Source organism: Heterodontus francisci, chromosome 7 (assembly GCF_036365525.1).
Source record: "Heterodontus francisci isolate sHetFra1 chromosome 7, sHetFra1.hap1, whole genome shotgun sequence".
NCBI classification, from domain to species: Eukaryota; Metazoa; Chordata; class Chondrichthyes; order Heterodontiformes; family Heterodontidae; genus Heterodontus; species Heterodontus francisci.
Genome location: NC_090377.1, coordinates 42,419,400 through 42,444,332, shown reverse-complemented (window position 1 = coordinate 42,444,332; position 24,933 = coordinate 42,419,400). Strand labels below are relative to the sequence as shown.

At 40.4% G+C, this 24,933-nt stretch overlaps 1 protein-coding gene across 15 annotated transcripts in view; it reads left to right on the top strand.

Annotated features, from left to right (window-relative positions):
* Positions 1-20,330, top strand: part of LOC137371942 (R3H domain-containing protein 1-like) — a 163,820-nt gene extending 143,490 nt beyond the window's left edge. For 10 of the 15 annotated variants that reach the window (XM_068035054.1, XM_068035053.1, XM_068035052.1 and 7 more), the window contains 4 exons: positions 4,560-4,673; positions 6,447-6,541; positions 7,439-7,523; positions 17,177-20,330. In XM_068035054.1, coding sequence (XP_067891155.1) covers positions 4,560-4,673; positions 6,447-6,541; positions 7,439-7,523; positions 17,177-17,511 — 629 coding nt within the window. In that variant the 3' untranslated portion in view covers positions 17,512-20,330. Of the gene's footprint in view, positions 1-4,559; positions 4,674-6,446; positions 6,542-7,438; positions 7,524-12,621; positions 13,010-17,176 lie in introns of those variants that run through there. The other 5 variants (XM_068035060.1, XM_068035067.1, XM_068035066.1 and 2 more) reach the window with 3 other exon arrangements.
* The last annotated feature ends 4,603 nt before the right edge of the window (positions 20,331-24,933 follow it).

Here is a 24,933-nt window from a genome sequence, read left to right as displayed (position 1 = left end):
TCTTCTCAACATCTACCCTGTCGAGTCCCCTTAAAATCTTATGTTTCTATAAGATCGCCTCTCATTCTTCTAAACTCCAATGAATAAAGGCCTAACCTGTTTAGCCGTTCTTGATGAGACAGCCGCTTCATCCCAGGAATCAGCCTAGTGAACCTTTTTGTGAACTGCCTCCAATGCTAGTATATCCTTCTTTAAATACGGGGACCAAAACTGTACACACTACTCCAGGTGTGGCCTCCCCAACACCCTGTACAGTTGTAACAGGACTTCCCTATTTTTAAACTCTAACCCCCTAGCAATAAAGGCCAAAATTCCATTTGCCTTCCTAATTACTTGCTGCACCTGCATGCTAACCTTTTGTGTTTCATGCACAAGAACACCCAGATCCCTCTGTACTACAGTATTTTGTAGTCTTTCTCCATCTAAATAATAATGTGCCTTTTTATTTTTCCTACCAAAGAGGATTACCTCGCACTTTCCCACATTGAACACCATTTGCCAAGTTTTTGCCCACTCACTTAACCTATCTATATCCCTTTGCAGATTCTTTGTGTCCTCATCACAACATGCCCTCCTGCCTATTTTTGCATTGTCAGCAAATTTGGATATATTACACACTGTCCCTTCCTCTAAGTCATTAATATAGATAGTAAATAGAAGATTGGCATACAGAAAATGGTTGTTTCTATATTTAAAAAGGGAGATAGAACAAGTTCATAGAAGTAGAAACCAGTTAGTTTAACATCAGTGGTAGAAATGATAATGGAATCTTTATTCAGATATAATAGAACATCAAGGAACTGAAAATGTAGTAAAGTGTAGTCAATGCAAATTTCAAAAGGGAAGATCATGTTTGACCAATCTTTTTGAATTCTCTGAAGAAGTAACAAATAATAGACAAGGGTAATGTAGTAGAAATGATACATTTGGATTTTCAAATGACCTTTGATAAGGTACCGCATAGTAGACTCATGACTAAGGTCAGAGCATGTGGAGTTAGGACAACAGCAAAATAGATAGCAAGCTGGCTACAGAACAGAGTAGGCATAATGGGTAACTACTCATTAACTCCACAGGGAGGGGTGCTGGGACCCTGTTCACAATTTACATTAACAATAAATTCAATTCATCAGTTTCTAAATTTGCATTCACCACCAAATTGAGTAGTGGAGTTAATACAAAGGAACAATGCAACAAAATACAAGAAGCTATTAATAAACTTGCCAATGGTGTTTAGTCAGCAAATTAATTTCAATATAGATAAATGAGGTATAAGTGAAGTGATGCATTTTGATAGGAAGAATGAGGAAGCCGCATACTGCTTGGATAATAAAAGTCCAAATGGGTTAGAGGAGAAAATGTATCTAGAGGTACAGATACAGAAATCACCAAAAGTAGTGACACAGGTTAATAAGGCCATTAAAAAGCAAACCAAGCACTAGGATTCATTTCGAGAAGGATGGGATTGAAAAGTAGGGAAGCCATGTAAAAAATTGTATAGTAGCTTGGTTAGACCACATTTGGAGTACTGTTCACAGTATTGGTCCCCATTTTATAAAAAGGACATCGAGGCATTGGAGAAGGTGCAAAAAAGATTCACAAGGATGATACCAGAACTCCGAGATTATGGGTAGGATTTTACCAGCCCATCGACATCGGGGGTCGAGACGGGAGGGGGGCCGGAGAAACCCTCCGGGAGAGGTCCGCCATGGGCCTCGATGCTGGGAAGGCCCTGCCCCATATTACTGGCAGTGGTGAGGCCTCGTGGCGGCCCTGCCACTCGGTGCCGGCAACTTAATTTAAATAAATTTTAATGAATGCATAATTACTGACCTCGTCACGACGGCCATCTCACATGGTTATTCCAGCCGGTTGCCAGAAATCCCGCGCCTTTGGATCTCTGTTTGGAGATCCAAGGTAGCACATGTGCGGGGAGGGGGAGGAGTGAAGTTTTCAGGGTGGGAGGAGGGGAAGTGGAGAAAACTCTTGCTATTGGTTGGTGGGAGGGGGCTGAAGGTCAAAGTTACTAAAGTTTGGGGGGGAGGGACAGTTAAGGATTGGAATAAGTTTTTTTTGGGGGGGAAAGGGCAATTAATAAAGTGATTAGTCATTGGTGGGGTGGGAGAGGGGATTGGAACTTTGAATAAAATTTAAATTTTTTATTATCTGTCCCTTTTTAAAAAAAAATTAAATGCCTCGGAAGGGCCTGAAGCTCTTTAAAAATGGCTCCGCGCCTACGTGATGACATCGGACGCCGTTGCTGGGGACGGAGCGCCCTGCCTGTTATGTTCTCGGGGCCAGGGGTTCTGCCCCCCTCCATATAAATAAGCTGCTGCACTAAATATCTCGGCTCAGCAGTGCACATCTCGCACATGCGCAGCGCCATTTGAAAGACTGAACAGGGTGGGGCTTTTCTGCCTGGAAAAGAGAGCTAAGAGGTGACCTAATAGAGGCCTTGAAGATTATGAAAGAGTTGATAGGTTAGTTGTAGAGAAAATGTTTCCACTTGAGCGAAACCAAAGCTAGTGGCCATAAATATAAATAACATCGTCATTAATAAATCCAGTAGGGAATTCAGGAGAAACTTATTTATCTAAGGTGTGGTAAGAATGTTGAACTTGCTTTCCAAATTAATAGTTGAAGCAAATAACATAGATGCAATTAAGGGGAAGCTAGATTATCACATGAGGGGAAGAAGGAATAGAAGGGTATGCTGAGAGCATGGAGCATAAATACTGGCATAAGCCAGTTGATCCGAATGACCTGTTTCTGTGCTGTAGATTCAATGTAACAATTTCTGACAAGATATGTTGGCTGGGACACTTGATAGATATGGATATATGACGGGAAGAAAGCTACAGACAGTCTGCAAGCCTTCATATAGGTCATGCATTGGGCACAATTTACTGATTCAGCCTCTCATTCCTATCGTTCAATCTTTGTTGAATCAAAGAGCTAATTTGGTTGCTGGAACTCTGGCAATTTGGTCACCCCTATCTGTTTAGCCTCCTGCAACATTCATAAATGGTCACCTCAGATGTGCTGCTGTTGATCTAGATGCTCTTCAAAACCAACCCACAAAAGAATGTAACACAACCACTGAACCAGCCATTAGAAGAGGAATTCTTATTTATAATTTACAGCTCAAATCAATAAGGCACTGTACATTGAATATCTGGTACAACCAATTTTCTTTTAAGTATACAACACATGTAATCGTACTTAAACATACATTTAAAAAGTAATTCTTGGAACCAGACCGAATGATGGTTGGTTGTGGATTCAGACATCTTGCAGTTCTGATCTCAGTATCTTAAGCCATACAAATCCAAAAAGTCATTACAAGCACCCAATTTTATACATTTCTCTTACTACTTGCATGTCACAATCCACAAAATTCTGCTTAGCATAAGTTAAAATATGACTCTTAAAAAGGAAAATCTAACTGACGTATCGCTTATCATAACTTTAATGTCTTTACTCAGCAAGCTTTGTTTTTGTAGATCAGTACAACTTTCTCCTTATCTTATCCATAGTTTCATTCTTGTTAGTTTTCTGAATTCTTTCATGGGATGTGAGTATCGCTAGCAAGACCAGCATTAATTGCCCATCCCTAATTGCCTTTGAAAAGGTGGTGGTGAGTCGCTTTCTTGAACCGCTGCAGTCCATATGGTGTATGTACACCCACAGTGCTATTAGGAAGGGAGTTCCAGGTTTTTGACTCAGCGACAGTGAAGGAACGACAATGTCGTTCCAAGTCAGGATTATGGGTGACTTGAAGGGAAACTTGCTACAGGTGGTGTTCCCATGCATCTTCTACCCATGTCCTTCTGGGTGGTAGAGGCTGCAGTTTTGGATTGTGCTGTCAAAGGAGAGTTGGCAAGTTGCTGCAGTGCATCTTGCTATTCCACCAAGTGAACATTTTAATTGTCATCAGTGCCAGTCAATCTCCTGTTTCTACATGAATTCCAATTAAAAAGGATGATTTTTCATTTGCAGAATTAATTGTTTTTCCTGTACTTGTTATCAACTGATTGAAGTTCTCTGAAATATGTGAACCAGTATGCACTGGCATGTCTTTAATTAGGTTTACTGAGGTTTCTAAACTGACCATTGTTTTTTTTAAGGTCAGCACTGGCTCAATAGCAGAGTAGTCCTTTAAATTGACTTAAACTTTCCTGCTTAACAGGCAAAGAGAAATCAGTAGCACTATAAGATTAGCCGACTTCAGGATTCTTGTTAAGCAAGGGGGTGAAAGGTTATTGGGGGTAGGCGGGAACGTCGAGTTGAGGTTACAATCAGATCAGCCATAATATTATTGAATGGCAGAGCAGGCTTGAGGGGCTGAGTGGCCTACTCCTGCTCCTAGTTTGTATGAATAAGTCTGATTAACCCACCAGCCAAGCATTCTTGCAATTGAACAACAATGCATCAACTGAGGGGACCTCACCCAAATCTATTTTAAGAGTTCTTCGTATTTAATTGAAAGCCTGCCCAATAAAGCCCATCTCACTACCCTGTAAAAATGAGCATTGTCCCATCTTCTGTACCTTTTCCAGATGCTGCCCATCACCAGCCCAGTTCCAGGACCTCAACAAGCATCATCCTAGATTCCTTTGAGCAGGGAAGTGGCCATGGATATGAATGGAGTGGCTTCACCTCAGCACCAAGAGGCAGGCTAATTTTTTCTAACTTCACACATTTCTTATTGGTGCCACAACTCCATGGAATCTAGGAACATTTTCAAAATTTTCTGCTAGTGATGCATGGACACACACACAGCCTTTTATAGTATTGACTTCCCCACCCCCAGATAAAAAACCTGTGGGCATCTAAGAACACCCTTGGTTTCAAATGTTAGGGGCTTCAAGAGAAGCTTCCGTTGTTTTGCTGTTTCCCCATGGTCTGTCAGTTCTGAGCATGCAGCAAATCTCTGAGGCTCTGCCTATCTGATCAGGGCACATCTTGAGTACTGTGTCTGCTTCTGGTCAACAAGACAGAGAAACATCCAAACCTAGAGGTGGTGCAAAGAAAGGCAATAAGGCTGATCCCCAGTATGAGAAGACAGAGTCATATGGATAGCTGAGAAAAATGCAGTCTCATCAGCTTTGAAAGGAACCTTAAGGATAGAAGATAAATATCTATCTCTCCCTCTCACATGCTCTCTCTTCTCCCCCCCCCCCCCCCCCCCCCTTATGTATTTTTCTTTTTCTCTCTATCTTTTATCTGAAAAATGTTAATTGGCTGTAAATCACCATGGGACTTTTTTTTTGTATGTGTGTTTTATATATATATATAACGTATTTCCAATATATGTCTATCTCTTTTTTTGGTCTGTGTGTTTTGCTCTTTTAATCTCTTTTCCCCTTCTCCCTCCCACTTTTGTCTGTCTTTGTCTTCCTCTCCGGTTGCTGCCTTCTCATGCATCTGTCTTTTTGACATCATCTTACTTCTTTATTATGTCATCGTGTCCAGTAGCAAACTCTTAATTACTACAGTACTCCAAGTTGGTTTGAGGTTGTTGGGGTCCCACAAACCAGCAAAGTCTGCATTACTTGGATGTGCTATTTGCATATGGAGCTCATAACAATGTATTGCAACATTTTGAGTGATTTCTTTTGTACTCTTTTTAAAGATTCCCCCCTGCTCCTCTGTTGAAGGTCCTGGCTCATGCTGGGATACTAATTTTTTTTTATTTACAAACTTAATGCAATAGGTAACAATAGAAAACAAAAGACTAAGTGTAGAATGTAAGGATAATGTAAATATTAAATTTGTAAGCACATCCCCAAAATGACAACAATTGTTTGAGAGCTGGGTGGAGAAATGGGCGTAACTTGCACTCTGATCATTGCAGTACCAAATCATGTTACTGTCCTAAAACTGTGTTGCTGTTTTACATTTAAACATGTCAAGCATGGCATTGTGACCTGGACTACAGGATGCAATGAAGTATGATGTAAACTACCCAAAATTTGTCATAGGTTTAGTTGGTGCACAACTAGGTTTAGTTGGTGAACAACTAGTTGTAGTTTTCTTTTTTATCTGAAGAAATACATTAATTTTTGCTACCCCTTTGGTCATGCCATGACATTAAGGAAAATGTTGGGAGGAAGAACCTCTCGCATCAGGGGTTGATCTGTATTCTCTCTCACCCAGTCTGTCTCCTCACACCTATTATTTCTTTCCATGGCAGACGGGACTTCAAGACAGTCAGTGGTCTTATTCATTATTAGCGATTGATAACCTAATTGCTTTAAAAGTAGCTGCTGTTAACATTTGGAAGCACCTCCAATAACTTACTAGAGCTTCAGCCTCATTGATTTTACTTGTAATTCTGTCATAGATGCCTTGAGTTTTCTTTGAATATGAATAAGTATAGCACTGATTTGTGAATTTAAACTATATACTGGAGGAAGTATTTTAAAAACTATTTTCTTTTAAAGGAGATGGACGCTACCCTTTGCTTGGCCAGCCTCTGCAGTACAACGCTCCACTCCGTCCTCTTCTACATGGGCCGCATATAGTCTCAACACAACAGGTCAGTTTGAGTATCAACAAAGCAATAATGTCCTGAACCAAATTGTTTTCCAAGAATAAGTTGTTGGGATTTCTGGGAAAAGTTATATCTGAAATTATTTGGAAGTGGAGTTTCGACTTTGGGCACAATTGGTGAACCTATGCTTAAAATTTCACTACTTTACTGAACTGATTGTTTTTGCTCAGGTTTCTGCTCAAATTCATTTCCATATTGCTTGATGTAAAATCTCCCCTGAACCAGTGCAATCAAGCAGTGTTTTAGGATGTAATTTTTATATTAAAATATTTCTTGACACATTTGGGTGGTAACCTTATGCCATTTTATTAATACAGCTGAAAATGGGTTTATCACAAAACAAAATGTAATCAGTGTCTAGTACACCACCTGTGAGTAATCCAATTTTAAATAACTAAAAATGGCTGTACAATAATCCATTTCTTCGTAATTTTTTTAAATTTTAGAAGCTTTTTTGAACCTATTAGTGCCCTTTCCTCTTTAAATTAAGCTTGAAGGCCCGCAAACAGGCGAAATGAGTGGGAAGTCGCCATGGTAATTCGATCTGGGGACATGACCAGTTTTGTGAGTGGGGCTGACTTCTAGTGTGCTTTTTTTTAAACCACAAAAGGTTTCAGAAACTCAATTTGTGCTGAACGTAATTTATGCTTGAAATTCCTCAATCCTTTCAAGAAAGATCTTTTCTTGAGCTTTTGTGCTGGTTTGGCTGATTTTGGGTGAATCTAGCAGAAACTCTATCCCAGGTTCTTTGGTGTATAACCATCCTATGAAATGTTGTTATCCATTTAGTTTTAGTCACAGTTGGAGTTTGCTAAGCACTTTCTCTTCTTGAAACAATTATTTAGATTTTTTGCTTCAGTGTTTATATGTTGAATTTCACAGGGTCAGAATTTGAGTAGGCATGGAGGAAGAGGAAAGAAACAGACAAAGAAAGCAGCATCAACAGATCTTGGTGCAGGAGAACCTGGTATGTAAATAAATGCAAAATTTCTACATGGAGGCAAAATATGCTGTATTTCCTAGTGTTGCATTGTATTTACAGCACAGAAACAAGCCCTTTGATCGAAAAGGTTTGTGTCGGTGTTTATACTCCAACAAGCCTCTTCCCATCCTCCTCCTCCTAACCCCATCAACATATCCTTCTGTCCTTTCTCTCTCGTGTGTATCTGTCTTCCCATTAAATGCTTATATGCTAGTCACCTCAGCTACTATTTGTGTTCGCAAGTTCCGCGTGTTAACCACTCTCTGAGTAAATAAGTTTCTCCTGAATTCCCAGTTAGGTTTATCAGTGGCTGTTATATTTATGGCCTCAAGTTCTAGTCTCCCCTGCAATTGGAACATCTCTATGTCTACCCTATCAAACCCCTTCATGATCATCAAGACCTCGATCAGGTCACCCTCAGACTTATTTTTTCTCTTTTGTCCTATGAGGAGAGATTGGGGAAACTGGGCCTGTATTCTCTAGAGTTTTGAAGAATGAGAGGTGATCTCATTGAAACCTCCAAAATACTTAAAGGGATAGACAGGGTCGAAGCAGCTAGGATGTTTCCCCTGGTTGGAGAGTCTAGAACCAGGGGGCACAATTTCAAAATAAGGGGCAAGCCACTGAGGGCAGAGATGAGGAGAAATTTCTTTACCCAAAAGGTTGTGTATCTTTGGAATTCTCTACTCCAGAGGGCTGTCGAAGCTCAGTCATTGAGTATGTTTAAAGCAGAGATTTCTAAATACAAATGACATAAGGGGATGTGAGGATAGTGTGGGAAAATGGCATTGAAGTGCAAGATCAGCCATAATCATATTGAATGGCAGGGCAGGCTTGAACGGCTGAATGGCCTACTCCTGCTCCTATGTTCCAGAGAAAAGAGCCCCACCCTGATCAGTCTTTCCTGACAGGTATAACCTCAATTCTGGTATCATTCTAATAAATATTTTTTTATTAGAGTATTGGAGTAAGAAATATTTTTTGCAGCTTCTCAAGCACCTCAATCTCCTTTTTCTTTATAATATGGAGACCAGAACTGTCCACAGTACTGCCAAGTGTGGACTAACCAAGCTTCTATACAAGTTAACATAACCTCTGCTTTTCAGTTCCATCGCTCTGGAAATGAATGCCAGTTTTTTGCTTTTCTTATAGTCTTATTGACCTTCATCGCTAATTTTAGTAATTTGTGTATCTGTTCCCCGAGATCCCTCTGTCCCTCTACCCCATTTATTTTCCAAGGAGTTTTGTGGCCTTTGTATTCTTCCTTCTAAAATATACTAACTCATATTTATCTATTTTGAAGTTCATTTGCCAATTATATGGTCATTCTGCAAGTTTAATGATGTCTTCCTGTATTTTATCGTACATCCCCCAATTTCGAAATTGTACTTCCCATTCCTAAGTCCAAATCTATATGTAAATCGTGAACTACAATGGTCCCACCAGCGATCCATGTGAAACACCTCTTCCCACTTTTTTTTCTTTTTTGTGCACTGCTTGCTATCTGTTCTAATACTTGTCCTCTAACTCCACTTATACTGACCTTAGTCTTGAATCTACAATGTGGTGCCTTATCGAAGGGCTTTTGGAAATCCAAATATATTATGTCTACTGCATTAACCTTATCTACCCTTTCTGTTTTTCAAAGAATTCAATAAGGTTGGTCAATCATGGCCTTCCTTTTTGGAATCAATTGCTGAGTACGCTAATATTTTCAGTTTCTAGCTTTTTTTTATTACATCTTTTAGTCACGATTTCATTCTGTTTCCTACCAATGACATTAAGATAATTGGCCTATATTTTGCAAGGGTCTGCTGCAATGGTGTGGTAAATAAAATTATGCTTCCCAAATTCCATCAACAAACTGATCGAATAAATTTAATTATAGACTGTTGTGATCTATTTATTCACTGCTCTTAGGTGCTGGCAGCTTTCCAGTACTACACCCAGGTGATTATTCTTTATGCGTGAGTCTCAGTGGTGTGTGTCAGCAGACGATTCAACTATCGAGGGTATCACAGCTGAGCTTAATTTTGTTGTTTTCCGTAGCCCTAGAGTACTGAAGGCAATTGCCATAACTCCTCCCTGGTTACAAAGATCAGTGCAGATCAGGAATGCTATTTAAAATCACTCCTACTTCCCTAGAAATCCCCATGGTTCATTTTTCTCCCCCCTTGCCCATAACAGTATCTCCAAAGACCACAATGACAGAGCGGTCAGAGATCAGCTAACTGAGCACAGACCAAAAATCAAGGCTGAGACTCTCTTGATACAGTGCATTTATCCTCAAAACTGCCGTGGAGCTAAATGTTGCCTTGAAAGAAAGCGTAGCAATGTTTCAGAACACTGAATTATGGACATTGAGCCAAATGCTTATTTTTCCAACAAAATCTAAATGCTTTGCAAAGCAAAGGAGAAAAGAAAATGGGAAGAGTGGAGCTGTATAAGTCCCAGCATCAGAGAAATACATGTGTCAGAGTTCTGTTTAAGTTGGCATTTCTGAGGTAACTATTGTTGCCATTAAAAAGGGAGACCACAATTTCAGATTTTTTTCCTGATTTAGGGTGATGTGAAAACAGCTGCTCATCCCCTAGATTACAGATTGTCATCCTATTCATTGGTGTTACTTCCATTTAAGTTCCTTCTTTAAGAGATCAAGTGACATTCCACTCACTATCGAGTTGATACAAATTTGAGTCTTGCCTTCGATAATCTTGTGGGTTCAGTGACGCAGGTTATTCCTGAAAGTTAATGCTTGTTGTCCATTATCGGCCTATAGGATAGTATCATCTGGGAATGTAACAATATCTTCCTATCGTCATAGAAACTAGTTAAGTAAACTCGTATGTTGCTCCAGGTGCACTGCACCAATTTTTCCATTGGAAGAACAGGTGAGCACTGTGCTAAGACACACTCAGTGCCAAATAGAGACTCTGGTTTATTTATCAGCATACATGTGATTAAATAAAAGTATTAATTCCAGACTCTGTCATATTTCTCCTACAAGGTTATATCTATCATGACCCAAACCAACAAAAGTATTCTATAATGTTGCGCCTCGCGGACAGAATATTTGCAATTGTTTTATTTCCTTTGGATCAGCCTTAGCCGGGGAAAGCCAACCTATATTTTAATTCCCAGTTCAGGCAAGGATCCATCTGTCCATCAAGTCTGTCCCACACAGTCATGAACCTGAAGCATCATGAATAGACAACCCATACCCACCAACAGCCATGTAATTTCCTGAGAGAAGCAAAAGAAAAAAGATTAAAATCAAAGGTCATTTTGGGATTTTAAAAAAGTGGAGTGGACAATATCCAACTCTGTTAAGCAATCAAAGCTAGTTTCATTCAGATTAAATCAGCAAGTTTATTACACTTTTATTTTTCATATTCTGCATGACATTTCATAATTCTACAAATTTTCTTTCAGTTTTTTGTGCTGTTCTGTCTTAGTTTGCATCACAAAGTAAATCACATATTTAGTTAACTTACAGTTTACAATAAATATTAAAACTGTTCTGAAACTCGCAAAACAAAGCAGGACAACATTTTAAAATCTAAATACTTTTATCACATTTATGAGCTGGCAACATTGGAAATGTTCTCCATTGTTCCCCAGATGCTACAATATGATGCGTTAGTGGCACTACCTGGAATTATCAGATGGGCTTCTTAGCTTTGAAAAACAAAACCATAAATGCCTTCTTGGAAACTCCTAAAATTGAACCTAATAAACCAAATACTTGAAGATTAATTTTCACAGGAAGGTTTTATCTCTCTCGAATCAATTTGGGAGTATAATGTCAACAGCTAAGATTGCTGGCAAGCCAGGAGAAAAATACTACTGGCTAGGAAAGTCTGGTGGAAAAAATGGGGCATCCCATTACCCACCCCTCCCCACCTTGGCCTATGACTATAACACTGATGCATCTTAATAGTAAGTATCCTGCTGTGTCCCACAATAATTAGCAAGAAGCAAATGGAATCAGCACCTTGGAACATTTATAGCCCTTATGTATTGGATACATTGCTGAAAGATACTGTCAGAAAGCTATTTGTCATTGCCAACGAAGGTTTGTACAATTCACAATATAAAATCTAAGTATAGAGGTTTTGATTGACGAAACAACCTTTTCTATGTTGAATCCTAAAGCTGTTAACTCTGGTCAGGAAAATAATTTGTACTTTTCCTGTCAGTTCATCGTCCTTGAATGGACAGGAGATTTCCAATCCATATCTCATCTAGAGTGAAATAATTTTATCCACCAGCAATCCAAAGTGGTCCATGTCAGAATACAATGAGGCAGTTGAACCAGAAAAATGTCCAGAAGATATTAGATGCATACTTTCACATAGCAATATGATTCCCTAATCACAAGTACTTCAGGTAGAGTGTAGTGTGTCTCAATCATTAGTACAAAATACCAGATGATTATTTTAGCAGCTGTAAACAGTGATAGTTCATCAAATTCTGAGTATGGAACTCAGGTGGGGGGAAGTGGAGTAGGAGAAGGCTTGGACTCGATGTGGGGAGGGGGTCAGAAACTTGCAGGTTTTGGGGAGAAGTAGGAAGAATGGGGAAAGGCAATGTAAGCTAGCCTTAACTGGCTACAAGAAACTATTTTCTGTCATCTGACTCTGTGGGCCTATAACTGGCTGAGTTCATTCCAGAAAACAGAAGGGCTTCTCAGTGTGGACACACTGGGGCTCATGCAGTTTGTCCAACTGGTTGAAGTCCTACCCGCATGCCGGGCATCAGAAGGAAGGGCTTCTCGCCTGTGTGGATGCACCGGCTGGCGATGGAAGGCCTTGCCAAATGTCCTGGACCAACAGGGTCACTCGCTGCTGTGGCTGCACCAGGTCATTTGTCCTAAAGTTGTAGTCTTGACCCTTGGTCCCGTCATTCTGAATTTATGAATTTTTATTGCTTCCTGAAGGAATCAAAAACATAAAACTCCAAAGAAGTAACTAACCATTAATTCGGGTATAAAGTCGTCGTCTTTGCCAGAAAGACAAATACAATTGCAGAACTCTGGATCTTCACAAAGCTGCCTGACACTCAATCAAATTATATGTTGCAGAGACCTTGGATTACTCTAAAGCAGACTGGATCAAATTACACATTCCAGACAATCTGGGTGTGTCTTGTGCCTCCAAGGGGACCAGTCAGAAATTTGATCCAACCCACTTATGTTGCAAATAAATGCACCCTAACTTTTCGTCTTGGCTGCCTGTTCCAGTCATTCAGCTGGATATTTAAAGATCCCACACTATTTGAAGAAAATCAAGGAATTTTGCAAACGTTCTTTTGATGTGGTACAAGTTGGCTACTGCTTTTCCCTACATACCAACAGTTAATGTATTTCTAATTAATTTGGTGCATGTCATTTCTGAGAGATGTAATAAAGGATTTTTTTTATTGTTTATTTGAAACTGGGCTACTTCCTAATCTTGCAGATTGAATACTGCACCTTTTCAGTCAGGGTCTGAATTTGAGCCAGGTGGTATATTTTGGATACCGAAAACTTTTTATAAGTTTACAGCTTATTTAGTGATCAGACTTTCAGAATAATTCCAGCTACCTGAAACTCCAAATGCACGTTACAGAAAAAAAAAAGGCCAAAAAAAATTCACTGTTTTCAGTATTATGGATGATGAGTCTAGGGAAGGGAGTGTAGATAGTCTGGGTCATGTCGTTATCAAAAAGGAGGTGTTGGGCATCTTGCAAAGCATTAGGATAGATAAGTCCCCAGGGCCTGATGGGATCTACCCCAGAATACTGAGGGAGGCAAGGGAAGAAATTGCTGGGGCCTTGACAGAAATCTTTGTATCCTCATTGGCTACAGGTGAGGTCCCAGAAGACTGGAGAATAGCCAATGTTGTTTCTTTGTTTAAGAAGGGTAGCAAGGATAATCCAGGAAATTATAGGCCGGTGAGCCTTACGTCAGTGGTAGGGAACTGATTAGAGAGGATTCTTCGGGACAGGATTTACTCCCATTTGGAAACAAATGAACTTATTAGCGAGAGACAGCATGGTTTTGTGAAGGGGAGGTCGTGTCTCACTAACTTGATTGAGTTTTTTGAGGAAGTGACGAAGATGATTGATGAAGGAAGGGCAGTGGATGTTATCTGTATGGACTTCAGTATGACAAGGTCCCTCATGGCAGACTGGTACAAAAGGTGAAGTCACACGGGATCAGAGGTGAGCTGGCAAGATGGATACAGAACTGGCTCTGTCATAGAAGACAGAGGGTAGCAGTGGAAGGGTGCTTTTCTGAATGGAGGGATGTGACTAGTGGTGTTCCGCAGGGATCAGTGCTGGGACCTTTGCTGTTTGTAGTATATATAAATGATTTGGAGGAAAATGTAGCTGGTCTGATTAGTAAGTTTGCGGACGACACAAAGGTTGGGGTTGCGGATGGTGATGAGGATTGTCAGAGATACAGCAGGAGATAGATCGGTTGGAGACTTGGGCGGAGAAATGGCAGATGGAATTTAATCCGGACAAGTGTGAGGTAATGCATTTTGGAAGATCTAATACAGGTGGGAAGTATACAGTAAATGGCAGAACCCTTAGGAGTATTGACAGGCAGAGAGATCTGTGCATACAGGTCCACAGATCACTGAAAGTGGCAACGCAGGTGGATAAGGTAGTCAAGAAGGCATACAGCAAGCTTGTCTTCATCGGTCGGGGCATAGAGTATAAAAATTGGCAAGTCATGCTGCAGCTGTACAGAACCTTAGTTAGGCCACACTTAGAATATTGCGTGCAATTCTGGTCGCCACACTACCAGAAGGACGTGGAGGCTTTGGAGAGGGTACAGAAGAGGTTTACCAAAATGTTGCCTGGTCTGGAGGGCATTAGCTATGAGGAGAGGTTGGATAAACTTGGATTGTTTTCACTGGAACGACGGAGGTGGAGGGGTGACATGATAGAGGTTTATAAAGTTATGTGGCATGGACAGAGTGGATAGTCAGAAGCTTTTTCCCAGGGTGGAAGAGTCAGTTACTAGGGGGCATAGGTTTAAGGTGCGAGGAGCAAAGTTTAGAGGGGATGTGCGAGGCAAGTTCTTTACACAGAGGGTGGTGAGTGCCTGGAATTTGCTGCCGGGGGAGGTGGTGAAAGCAGGTCTGATAGCGACATTTAAGAGGCATCTTGACAAATACATGAATAGGATGGGAATAGAGGGATACGGTCCCCGGAAGTGCAGAAGGTTTTAGTTTAGACAGGCATCAAGATTGGCGCAGGCTTGGAGGGCCAAATGGCCTGTTCCTGTGCTGTACTGTTCTTTGTACGCTACTGTCTATTAAAGTAAAATAAACAACTAAAACAATCCAGCATCCACAGTATTTTGCTTTTATTAACTAAAACAATTATGTCTATTCGTTGCTTGTTTTTTTAATACTCTTCCAAATCTCTTGGTGTTATGACCGAGGCGGGAGGAGTACACTGTTAATTCAGTCCCACTTCTCGACGGGTCACAACAGATATTTAAAATTTCCCACTTACCGAAACAGTCAATAGATTATCCATTTGTCCCCAGAATAAATCATCCCAACCAGGTTTCTTTAATAAATAACAAAATTATCTGTTTATTATTAACTAATAATGAAGTAAACATATCCGCGAATTGAAATATTAAAGGGAGAACTTGCAAACTCCACACAGGCAGTACCCAGAATTGAACCCGGGTCACTGGAGCTGTGAGGCTGCGGTGCTAGCCACTGTGCCGCCAGGCACATTTGGGCTTTACGGGAATAAAAGATCTAGTATTGAATTTAGTCCTGGGACCTCTTGGCTGGTGAGGGTATGATCTAAGCAGCAGGGTACAGCAGTAATTCTGAACCGAAAAGAAAGCTATATTTCATTTTTTACTTGATGGGTTTTTACATTGCCAAAATGAATCAATGTTGATGAACAGTCTGGGTAGGCTTTCAAGAAATGCAGCTACAGAAGCCGTCACATAGGTCTTGCATCAGGTATGCAGCAACAAAGGTTTCAATTGTTACACATTCAATGCAAAATTCTTTTAAAGATGCAAGGTTTCTGTAAACATTCAAGATTTCTTCAGATGCAGGAGATAATAGTGCAACTTGATACAGGATTTGCTTTTCAAGAGCAAGTTAAGCAGAGCCATCTTCTCCTGGCAGGTCAATAAGCAAACTACAACTGCCTGTTTTTAGCCAAACCAACTGGCTTTTGTAACAGTTCAAAATGAAACAAACTTTTTCCAGAGGCGAGTCCTATGACAACCATAAGTCCTGACTGGCAATAAGCAAATAGTTCTCGGGTCAAATCACCTGCTGTGTTTACTTGAAATAATGTGCCTTACAGTAAAAACTTGTTTATTGGTCAACCTTTTGTTGACCTTCCTTTTTAAAAAAAACCCTCAAAGTTCAGCAATCTCCTGATGATTCAATGTCCAAAATTCAGCTATAATTTCTTAAAACATATTTTACAAAGAAAAACAGAAGCGCTCACATAACAATGGTATGTTCTTCAGTGTAAATTATCATTATTGTCAATGCAGTAATGTACATTATATTACAATTTGTTTAATGTGAATATTTTCCAAAAATCTATATATTTGGTCCCGTCATACATTCTTATTTTTGGTTTCAAATGGCAAATACTGTTACAAATTCGTGCTTAAAATTTCTGAGGGAAGTTTTTTTGAGGTTTAAAACTGAGTTGGTCATGATGTCATTGTCACTTGACAATTGAAAGATTTACAATCAGTGGTTATGACCATAATACAATTGGATTTACTCAGAGATCTGACACTCCCAGTGTGGAGTGCCAAATCGAGAACCATCCATACTATCTTTATCCTATTTGTAATTTGTATTCTTATTAACCTTACTTAGAATATTAGCATCATTACATTGTAGGAATAATATTGTTTAAGTCTAAACATGAATAATGTGACAATATACTTGAGAGATTTTTAAAATTCATCATTGCAAATTGTTTCCACTATTTTTATTGACTGTCACAGATTATAGTTACCAGTTACTTCAACCTAGCTCCACATGCATTTTCCAGGCATAATTGAAGTTTTGAAGGGTGAAAATTAAAAACTAACGTTAGTGTTGTATGTTTGTCACAGTTTATGTGGACATAACGTTAAAAATTTCCCTAACTGAATTTCATCAAAATCCCAGCAGTGGAATAAAACCCACAATGAAGTATCATATATCTACCATTGCAATTCAGTAAAATTGTGGTGACAATGCTGCTGCATTACTGATTCTTATGGCAGCCTTTATTGGTGGATGATTCATGTGTTAAATATTTATTTTGTATTTGTTTTTCTTTGTTTAAAAAGAGAAAATGCATTGTATGCAGCTGTTCAATTTTAGATTTAACCATTATGTGCTATGACAGTTTCTGGAGTGTGTATTAATATGTGAATGTGACTTAACCCCAATACTATTCCTGCAAATCTTTCTGTGCTCTCAGTAGCTGGCAAGATTGAAGTTGTTGGTATCTGTCCTTGTTGCAGTCCCCTCTGGATGTAACCTGTTACATCATCTGATAACGCTAAAAGAAAGTAACAAATCCAATATAAAACTGTTAATTTTGTTGCTCATTTTCTATTTGTGTAAATTACTTATCTTCTGTCTGTCTTCCAGTTGTCAGCAGAGTCCTCGAGGTGACTGACCTGCCAGAGGGAATTAGTCGTACAGAAGCTGATAAGCTCTTAAGTGAACTCTTTAAAGCTGGTGCCAAGATTCGATGGCTGCGAGACACTCAGCCACATTGTGGTAGTGGTGATAGTAATGCAAACACAGAACACTCAAAACCTTCCAGTGACTTAGCGTCCATGTACACAATCATAGCAATGTTTCCTTCAAAAGTAGCTGCTCAGAATGCATTGTTGAAACAAAATAACTCCAGCAAATTCAAACTGAGAACAAGCAAGAAGCACTACGATTTTCACATTCTGGAAAGGGCTAGTTCTCAGTAGTAAACGCTGCACTGGACCTGCAGTCTCTTCCACTTTTCCCTCCTCGATTGGGCTTGTATAATGGTTTCCGTTGACGTATAGACTCCTGGAACGTTGGTGTTTTATGATCTAACAATTGAAGAAAACCAGTGATCCAGCAAAAAAGGCGATGAGTTTCCTAATTTATGTTCACCGTTGTCACAACAAAGTATCTGAGCATATCACAAAGCAGCGTCTTATATGGAGAATGCTGTTGAACCACAGTACAAATTTTATAGCCTTTTTGTTTTATATTTGTGAATCTTGTATCTAAACCAGAGCTCCATTGTACAGCAACTCACGTGTCAATACCATCAGCCAATAATTACTCGCCTTAACAGGTTTTTACCCAGCACAGTCAGCAAAATATGAGTTTGCTTAAACAAAATCAAATAAATTAATTTGGAGAAACCCAAAGTAGTGGGAATGAAGTGTCTCATTATCTTTCTTGGCTGGTCGCTAATGATCTACAAAGAAGAATGTGTGAAAATAATGCCTTTCGATACAGCCTGAAGACTTTGCATTTTGACATCTTGGATCCAATGAATTTGAAACTTAATCCCAATACTCTATTTTAGGTCAACTTCATACTCAATAATTGGGCTCATAAATTTATTTGTGTGGACATTTTTTTTGTTTTGAAGCCCCAGATTGCGATGTTTTTTGTGTTACTTCTTAAATGCTGGACATTTGTTAGAAAGTTTGTGTTTTAAGTTCACCCAATACTGAGGATCACTGGACATCAACAGAATTGTTACATTATTGACATACAAACCTATCATTTCTTTTCAGTTGTGTGTAAATCCTGCCAGGCTGTACAATGTGTGCTGATGCAAGTTTTTCCCCTTTTTCAGTTCAAGAAAAAAATAAATGTTTACAAATACATAAAGAAAACTCTTGTTAACTTATTTCGGTCATGCAAACTTAATTATCTTTTTTGGGTGCTGACCAGTGACCTCAACTACTTGGCTGCTGAGTGACTCAAATATTTGTAGATTCAATCTTTCAATTTGCTTACTGAACTGAAATTTGTAAATATAATTTTCTCTTTTCCTTTAAATGATAAAAAAGCAGTTGTTAGGATAAGGGACCATTTTTCTTCTATCTTAGAGTACATGGAAAAAGCTGGCAATTTGACCTCATCTAAAAATATTAACAACCATACTTCTGTTACATATGGTATGGTTTGGGTGCCACTTGCAACACAATGCATTTTCTAGTCTCAGTTCTTGATATTGTCCATCTTAGCTGTTAATGCTGTAGGTGGGTGAAGGTAGGCATGATACAGGATTGGGACTTGCGTGACAAAGTTGGATGGCTACCTGAGAGAAATAGAGTTGCAGGGCTATGGGGATCGAGCTGGCGAGTGGGATTGACTGCAGAGCTCTGTGGAGAGCCAGCATGGACTCGATGGACCAAATGGTCATCTCCTGTGCGATAAATGACTTTATGACAAAAGTCCTGTCAAGGGAAGCTCTGCTTCGAAGGACAGCATTGTTGAATTTGTCATGTTTTGTGGGATAGTATGCTGGTAGCTAAGTTTTGGACAAATTGTAGTTTTTGTAGGGTGGAGATTAAAAGATCTCTGTGAGGGCACTATTGGAAATTTCAAGCTTCGCGAGGAAAATAACTTAGATGTGGACTTCAAAGATATGATGGTTTGGGGTGGTGAGAAAAAGGAGAAAGCAGGCTATGTTGCAGAGATTGCCTTTGGCCTGAAGCTTAGTTCAGGATTAATCTGAAAACCAGGACAGCACAAATTCAGTGGGGAGGGATAGGATTGAGAGTATGGTGTGAAGGGTTTGGCAGGAGTTCAATGAGTTGGCATAGAGACTTAAAATAGGGGACCAAGGATGGAATCATGGGATAACTGTAGGACAGAAGATGATGCCATCCTGGCTTTGTTGGGACAAGAATGAGTTGAACTAAATGTAGCATGTGCCATCGAGTTAGATGATAGGAGACAGACTGGAAGAGGTTGAAGTAGTTAACCATGCTGAACAGTAGAGTTTGAGGAAAATCTCAACATATCATTGTTCCATTCCCTATACTGCAATCTTGCCATAGAGCAGTGTGTTCATTATATTATTGGGATAGTAATTTACCAATGTGTTAAGTATTTTAAAATGTTCAACAAAATAACAAATTAGAAATTGAAGATACACGGCAAAGAAAGAAATGTTTCACTTCAACCAGTGTCAGCAGAGTGACACTAACCTGTGTTCTTATATTTTTTAAACTGCATAACACAATATGCTTTCCTAACAGTTTATTCTGGATTAAGATTTTCGTGCATCAACTGTGAAGTCCACTGGCTACTCGCATACACCATGACACACAATACTGACAAAATAGGATAAAATTGCTCTGTAAATTCCCAATTACAGGTTAAATTTTGCAAAGCCCTATATTTTTTTTTAAAAGAAACATGATATCAGGTTTATAATTTTATCTCAGGGTTTCATTAGCATTTTTTACATTGGGCTTTGCTCTTGAGTTTGTATAATTTTCTTAATCCTTTACAGTAATCACTGCCTATTAATCATTCTGGCATCCCTCTATGTAAATTTAGGTAAACTATTCATGAACAGTTGTTATGTTGGTCATGGATAAGGTGGCTGTGCTTTCCTTTCAGTGTAGGTGTATGGTTTGTTCTCCTTTGTAGAATAAATGTGGTATACACATTGAATTATGAAGTGAAATTTGAAGGGGAGCTCAAACCATTAATGAACAATGTCAATACAACTCTCTGCTGTACATAATTCCGAACAATAAGCATTATTTTAGAGAAACAAACTTTAAGCACTGGATTGTTTTATTACTTTTCACATACTTTAATAAAGAATTCAAATGGAAAAAAATGCAGGGGTTTCCCTTGTAAAAAGATATTTTGTCATGTTTTTCATGTTTTGACAATACTGCAGCATTATGAGCGGTGAAATTGGAAAATACCAGTGTTGCGACCAGGTGAGAGGGGTCTAGGGTTCCCTTTCAGCCTTCGCCTGGCTTACTGTAACAGGGCTTAATTTTTAAATATACCATGGTTTTAGCTCCCCTTTGGTGAAACCTTATTCACCACTTTCCAATTATAAGGTAAAGAAGTGAGCACAAACAGAGTTTCTTGGGTTTAAAGAAGACAGGTGAAATTTTATTAATCAGAAAACAGCAGAAGAAAAAGTGGAAAGGTTTGTTACGGTTCTTAGAGCTCATTGTAGAGTCCTTTTTTCGGTTGATCTTGCTTTTTGTTGGGGCCCAGTATTATTCTTGAAATTTGTTCACTGTAGGAGACTTTTCTCTCTTGGGGTTCATGTGTCTTCAGTGGGTTTCAGTTCTAAGCGAAAGAGATGGGAGCAGATAGGCAGAGAGAAGGTCTGCTGCAGTCCAGGGCCCAAGAGCTTTCTGCCAGTTCAAACACAGTTTCTACAACTTAAAATGCCAAGTTGGCCAGCAGGGTAGTCATGTGACTGACTGGTTTGGCCAGGTCTGTTCTGTGCATTGTATGGGAGCAGGGGAGAGCTCCTTTGTTCCAATACTGTCTGCTAATATGCAAAAATGTCTTCCCAGCCAGGGGCCTGGCAATTCCTTGTAACAGGCCTTCTTCCCAGCAACAATTTGAAATTTAATGTCCATGTGACAAAATTAATGTGCCTCATTCTTGGCAGGTGGGGGCCTGCACAACACCTCCACACCTCGGGGAATAAAATGCAATTTGAGGAGAGGCACATTTCATTAAAAGGATTGAGAGAAAATAGGATACAGAAAACCATGCATTTCTCTCATTCATTCATAAATCCTAAAGCTTATTAAAACTCTCTTTTCTTGATGCCAGTGCTGCTTTAATTGCCCCCTTTTTAGCATCCCAGTAAACATGGTTCTTTGGGGAGGTTTGCCTATTTCCATGACTGCCTCGGGTCTTTGTTCCTGTTGAGGTCTGCCAAAGGGGGAGGGGGGAGTTAGATTTAATTAGCCCTAAGTTAGAGTTTTTTTCCAAGAGTCAGTCGTGGGCAGGTCTATCTTGAACACACTTTCAGTGCTTTGATGAGTCATGCAAAGGCTTTTGACTTCAGCGGATGAGTGGTTCCCTTTTCATCTGACTGTGGGGGAGGATTCTTTGTTAATCTCCCCTTTGTTCTCTGAGACACTCCTGCCTGTAGGTATTTGTGCAGACTCTGCTGTGCTCCCCTGGGGCACTTTGACGAGGTGAGGCATCACCCTCATGGTTTCTCTGCCCCCTAGAGTTCTGTCTTTGGCTCTGTAGGTTCCTGTAAATGCTGTTAGCAACTCTGTTTGGGTGCTTCTTGTGTCTGCATTTATGTAGCACGATGCGGGGTCTAACTTTTCACATTTTGCGGGGTTGGCTGACCGGACAGTAGGGGTTTCATCTGGAATTCTTCCCGGACATCCTTTAACCTGCTCTCTTGGTCACTTCTTCCCATTCCCTGTCTAACCTTTTGCCAGCCTTGTGCCTGCTTGTCCCCTTTTGTTCTCAGCGGGGGTCCCTTACAGTTCACCAGCCCTCTGCTGGAAGGTCCTCCTAACACTGGTATTGGACTTAGGGGTGCAGGTTTCACTGTAGGTTGGGGATTCCCCTCAACCTGGCACATGTGGCAACTCTTGCAGTACTCCATCACATCTTTGTGGAGTTTTGGCCAGTCAGACTGCTGTCTTATGCCAGCTTTGGTCTTTTGTATACCGGCATGTACAGCCACGGTAGTCAAGTGGGCCCTTCTTAATATTTCTCTGCGGCACCACTAACTGGTGAACTACTGTCCACTCCTTGTTCTCAGGTCTGTGAGGAGAACTCCATTTCCTCATCAGGTCCTCATTCTTTAAATAGTAGCAATCAAGGACTCCCTCTGCTTCATGTTCAGACTGGGCAGCCTGGGCTAACTCTCTCAATACTGGGTTGGCTCGCTGAGTCTCAGCTAGGGAAGATCCATTTAATTAATTCCCTGGGTCTCCTAACTTTCCAAAGAAAGTCTGGAGATGCAGACCTCATGGTCATCTGCCTGCCGTGCCAATGCAGTCCCCTCTGGGGTAGCTGATTTGATCATGACCTGATCCACAGCATATTCAGGGAAACTGCAGGGATCCTTCTCCTGTCATGGCCCTGTCTCTCTGAACTCTGCAGTGTTTCTTTCACTACTGGGGGGGGGGGGGGCGGGGGCTACCACCTTCACCCTCGCCAGATCGTTACCTAGGTGCAGGTCAACCCCGTCCACAGGCAAACTTGGGACAATCCCTACGGTCACCAGTCCCAAAACTAGGTCGCACTCCAGGTGCATCCGGTGTACAGGTACAGGCATACACTGCCCTCCAATACCATTCACCACCATTTTGGTGTTCACTGCACTCTCTGGGGGAAAGGTCAGGCCTTTTCCCAGTAAAAGGGATCTAGTGGCCCCTGTGTCCCTGAGAATCACTATAGGCTTGCTTGGCCCATTCGAGGCGTATGGGGTTACTTCCCCTTCGGACACAAAACCTTGATAACCCTCAGGAATTCTATTAAATTTTCCTGCACGCAGCCGTAAGCTTCCTGTGTCTCGCTCTTAGTGCAGTTAAAGCCACAGCTTGTTCTGCTGTGCTTTCCATCAGGGTCCTTTCTTCACTGAGCAGGTGTGTCTTGATTAACCCTACCAGTTTTCCCTTTAGTTTCCAACAGTCAGCTTTTAAATGCCCTGCTTTATTACAATGGAAGCACCCAGGTCTCTGGGTCTCACTCTTGCTCATAGCACCTTCCTTTATGGCTGGAGGGAGGACCCCCTGTAACTCCTGCTTTCCTTTCTCTCCCAGAACTGGCTGGGCAAATATCACCTTCCTACCCTTTGTCCTTTTCGGATTTGTGGGAGTGATTAGGAAAGGTTCTCCCCTGAGAAACCGACATATAAATTAAAGCAAACTCATCGGCCATTTGCCGGGCTCTCGGAACCCACTGCTCCTCTAGATTGGTCTTTATGAAGAGTGGGAGAGAGTGTTTAAATTCCTCTAACAGAATTACTTCTCTGAGATTTTGATAGCTGAGCTGTACTTTAAGAGCCCTCAGCCACTGGCCAAAAGCTAGCTGCTTAATTCTTTCAAACTCCAGATAAGTTTGATTAGCTTGCTTCTTGAGGGTTCTAAACTTTTGGTGATAGACTTAGGGTACTAATTCATATACCCCGAGGATAGCATTTTTGGTCAGTTCATAATTTGATGAACTCTCATCTAGCAACAGGGAATAAACATAGTGGGCTTTTCCAGTTAGCTTGCTTTGCAGTGAGAGGGACCAGGTCATAATGGCCATTTTAGCTGCCTGGCCAGTTTCTCAAAGGACACAAAAAATCTCTCTGCATCATCTTCATTGAATTTTGGGATTAGATGAGCTAGTTTTAACAATTCTATACCCATCCCTCAATTACGCTCCTCCATATTGGCTATGCTTACACTGGGGGTTGCTCTGTCGCCCACACCCCCCCCCCCCCCCACCCCCACCCCAGTTAAGTCAAGCCACTTAAACTCTCTTTTCACATTCTTACTGGAATATTCTTTCTCCTGCCTTTCATTTTCTTCATGTTTCTTCTGGAAGGCTCGTTCCTTCTCTTCACGTTCCTTCTGGAAGGCTCTCCCTTTCCTCAAATTCAAGTTTCCTCTATTCCAATTGTATCTTTGCTAACAATACCTTGTTGGATTCTGCTTCTAACCTTGTTACTGCTTCTTTAGATTCAAGGGAAAAATGGTTGGCCACCAGTCTTAGGAGTTCAGACTTCATAGCCTTGCTACGTACAGTGATCCCACACTGCTTAGCCATTTTTCTCAACTCCTCCATAGACAGTGCTTTTAACTTATCCCAAGTTACTTCACCCTGGCTTGTAAGAGCTACTAGCTTCAGTTGCAGACTTATTAGTATTCAATCACAAAGTCACAAGAAACCCTGTATTAATCTTGCTCCTTTTGGATGGGGAACAATTTGGCTTCCCACTTCCAATTATTCTCATTTGTCTGTGGGTAAAATCCCGGACGCTAGCACCCAAATTTCTGTTACGACCAGGTGAGAAAGAGGTCTAGGGTTCCCTTTCAGCCTTCATCTGGTCTTAGTGTAACAGGATTTAATTTTTAAACATGTGGTTTTTATCTCTCCCTTGGTGAATCCTTATTTATTGCTTTCCAATTATAATGTAAAGAAATTAGCTCAAACAGACTTTCTTAGGCTTAAAGAAGAAAGGTGAAATTTTATTAAACTCTAATTCGGTTGACACCTACGGATACACGATGCGCCCACGCGAGCATGCAAATGCAATACGCACATGCAAATAGAGACAGAAAAGAGCAGAAGAAAAATAAAGTGGAAAGGTTTGAGGCAATATTTGAAGAGTTTGTTACAGTTCTTCGAGCTCGCTGTAGAGTCCTTTTGTAGGTTGATCTTGC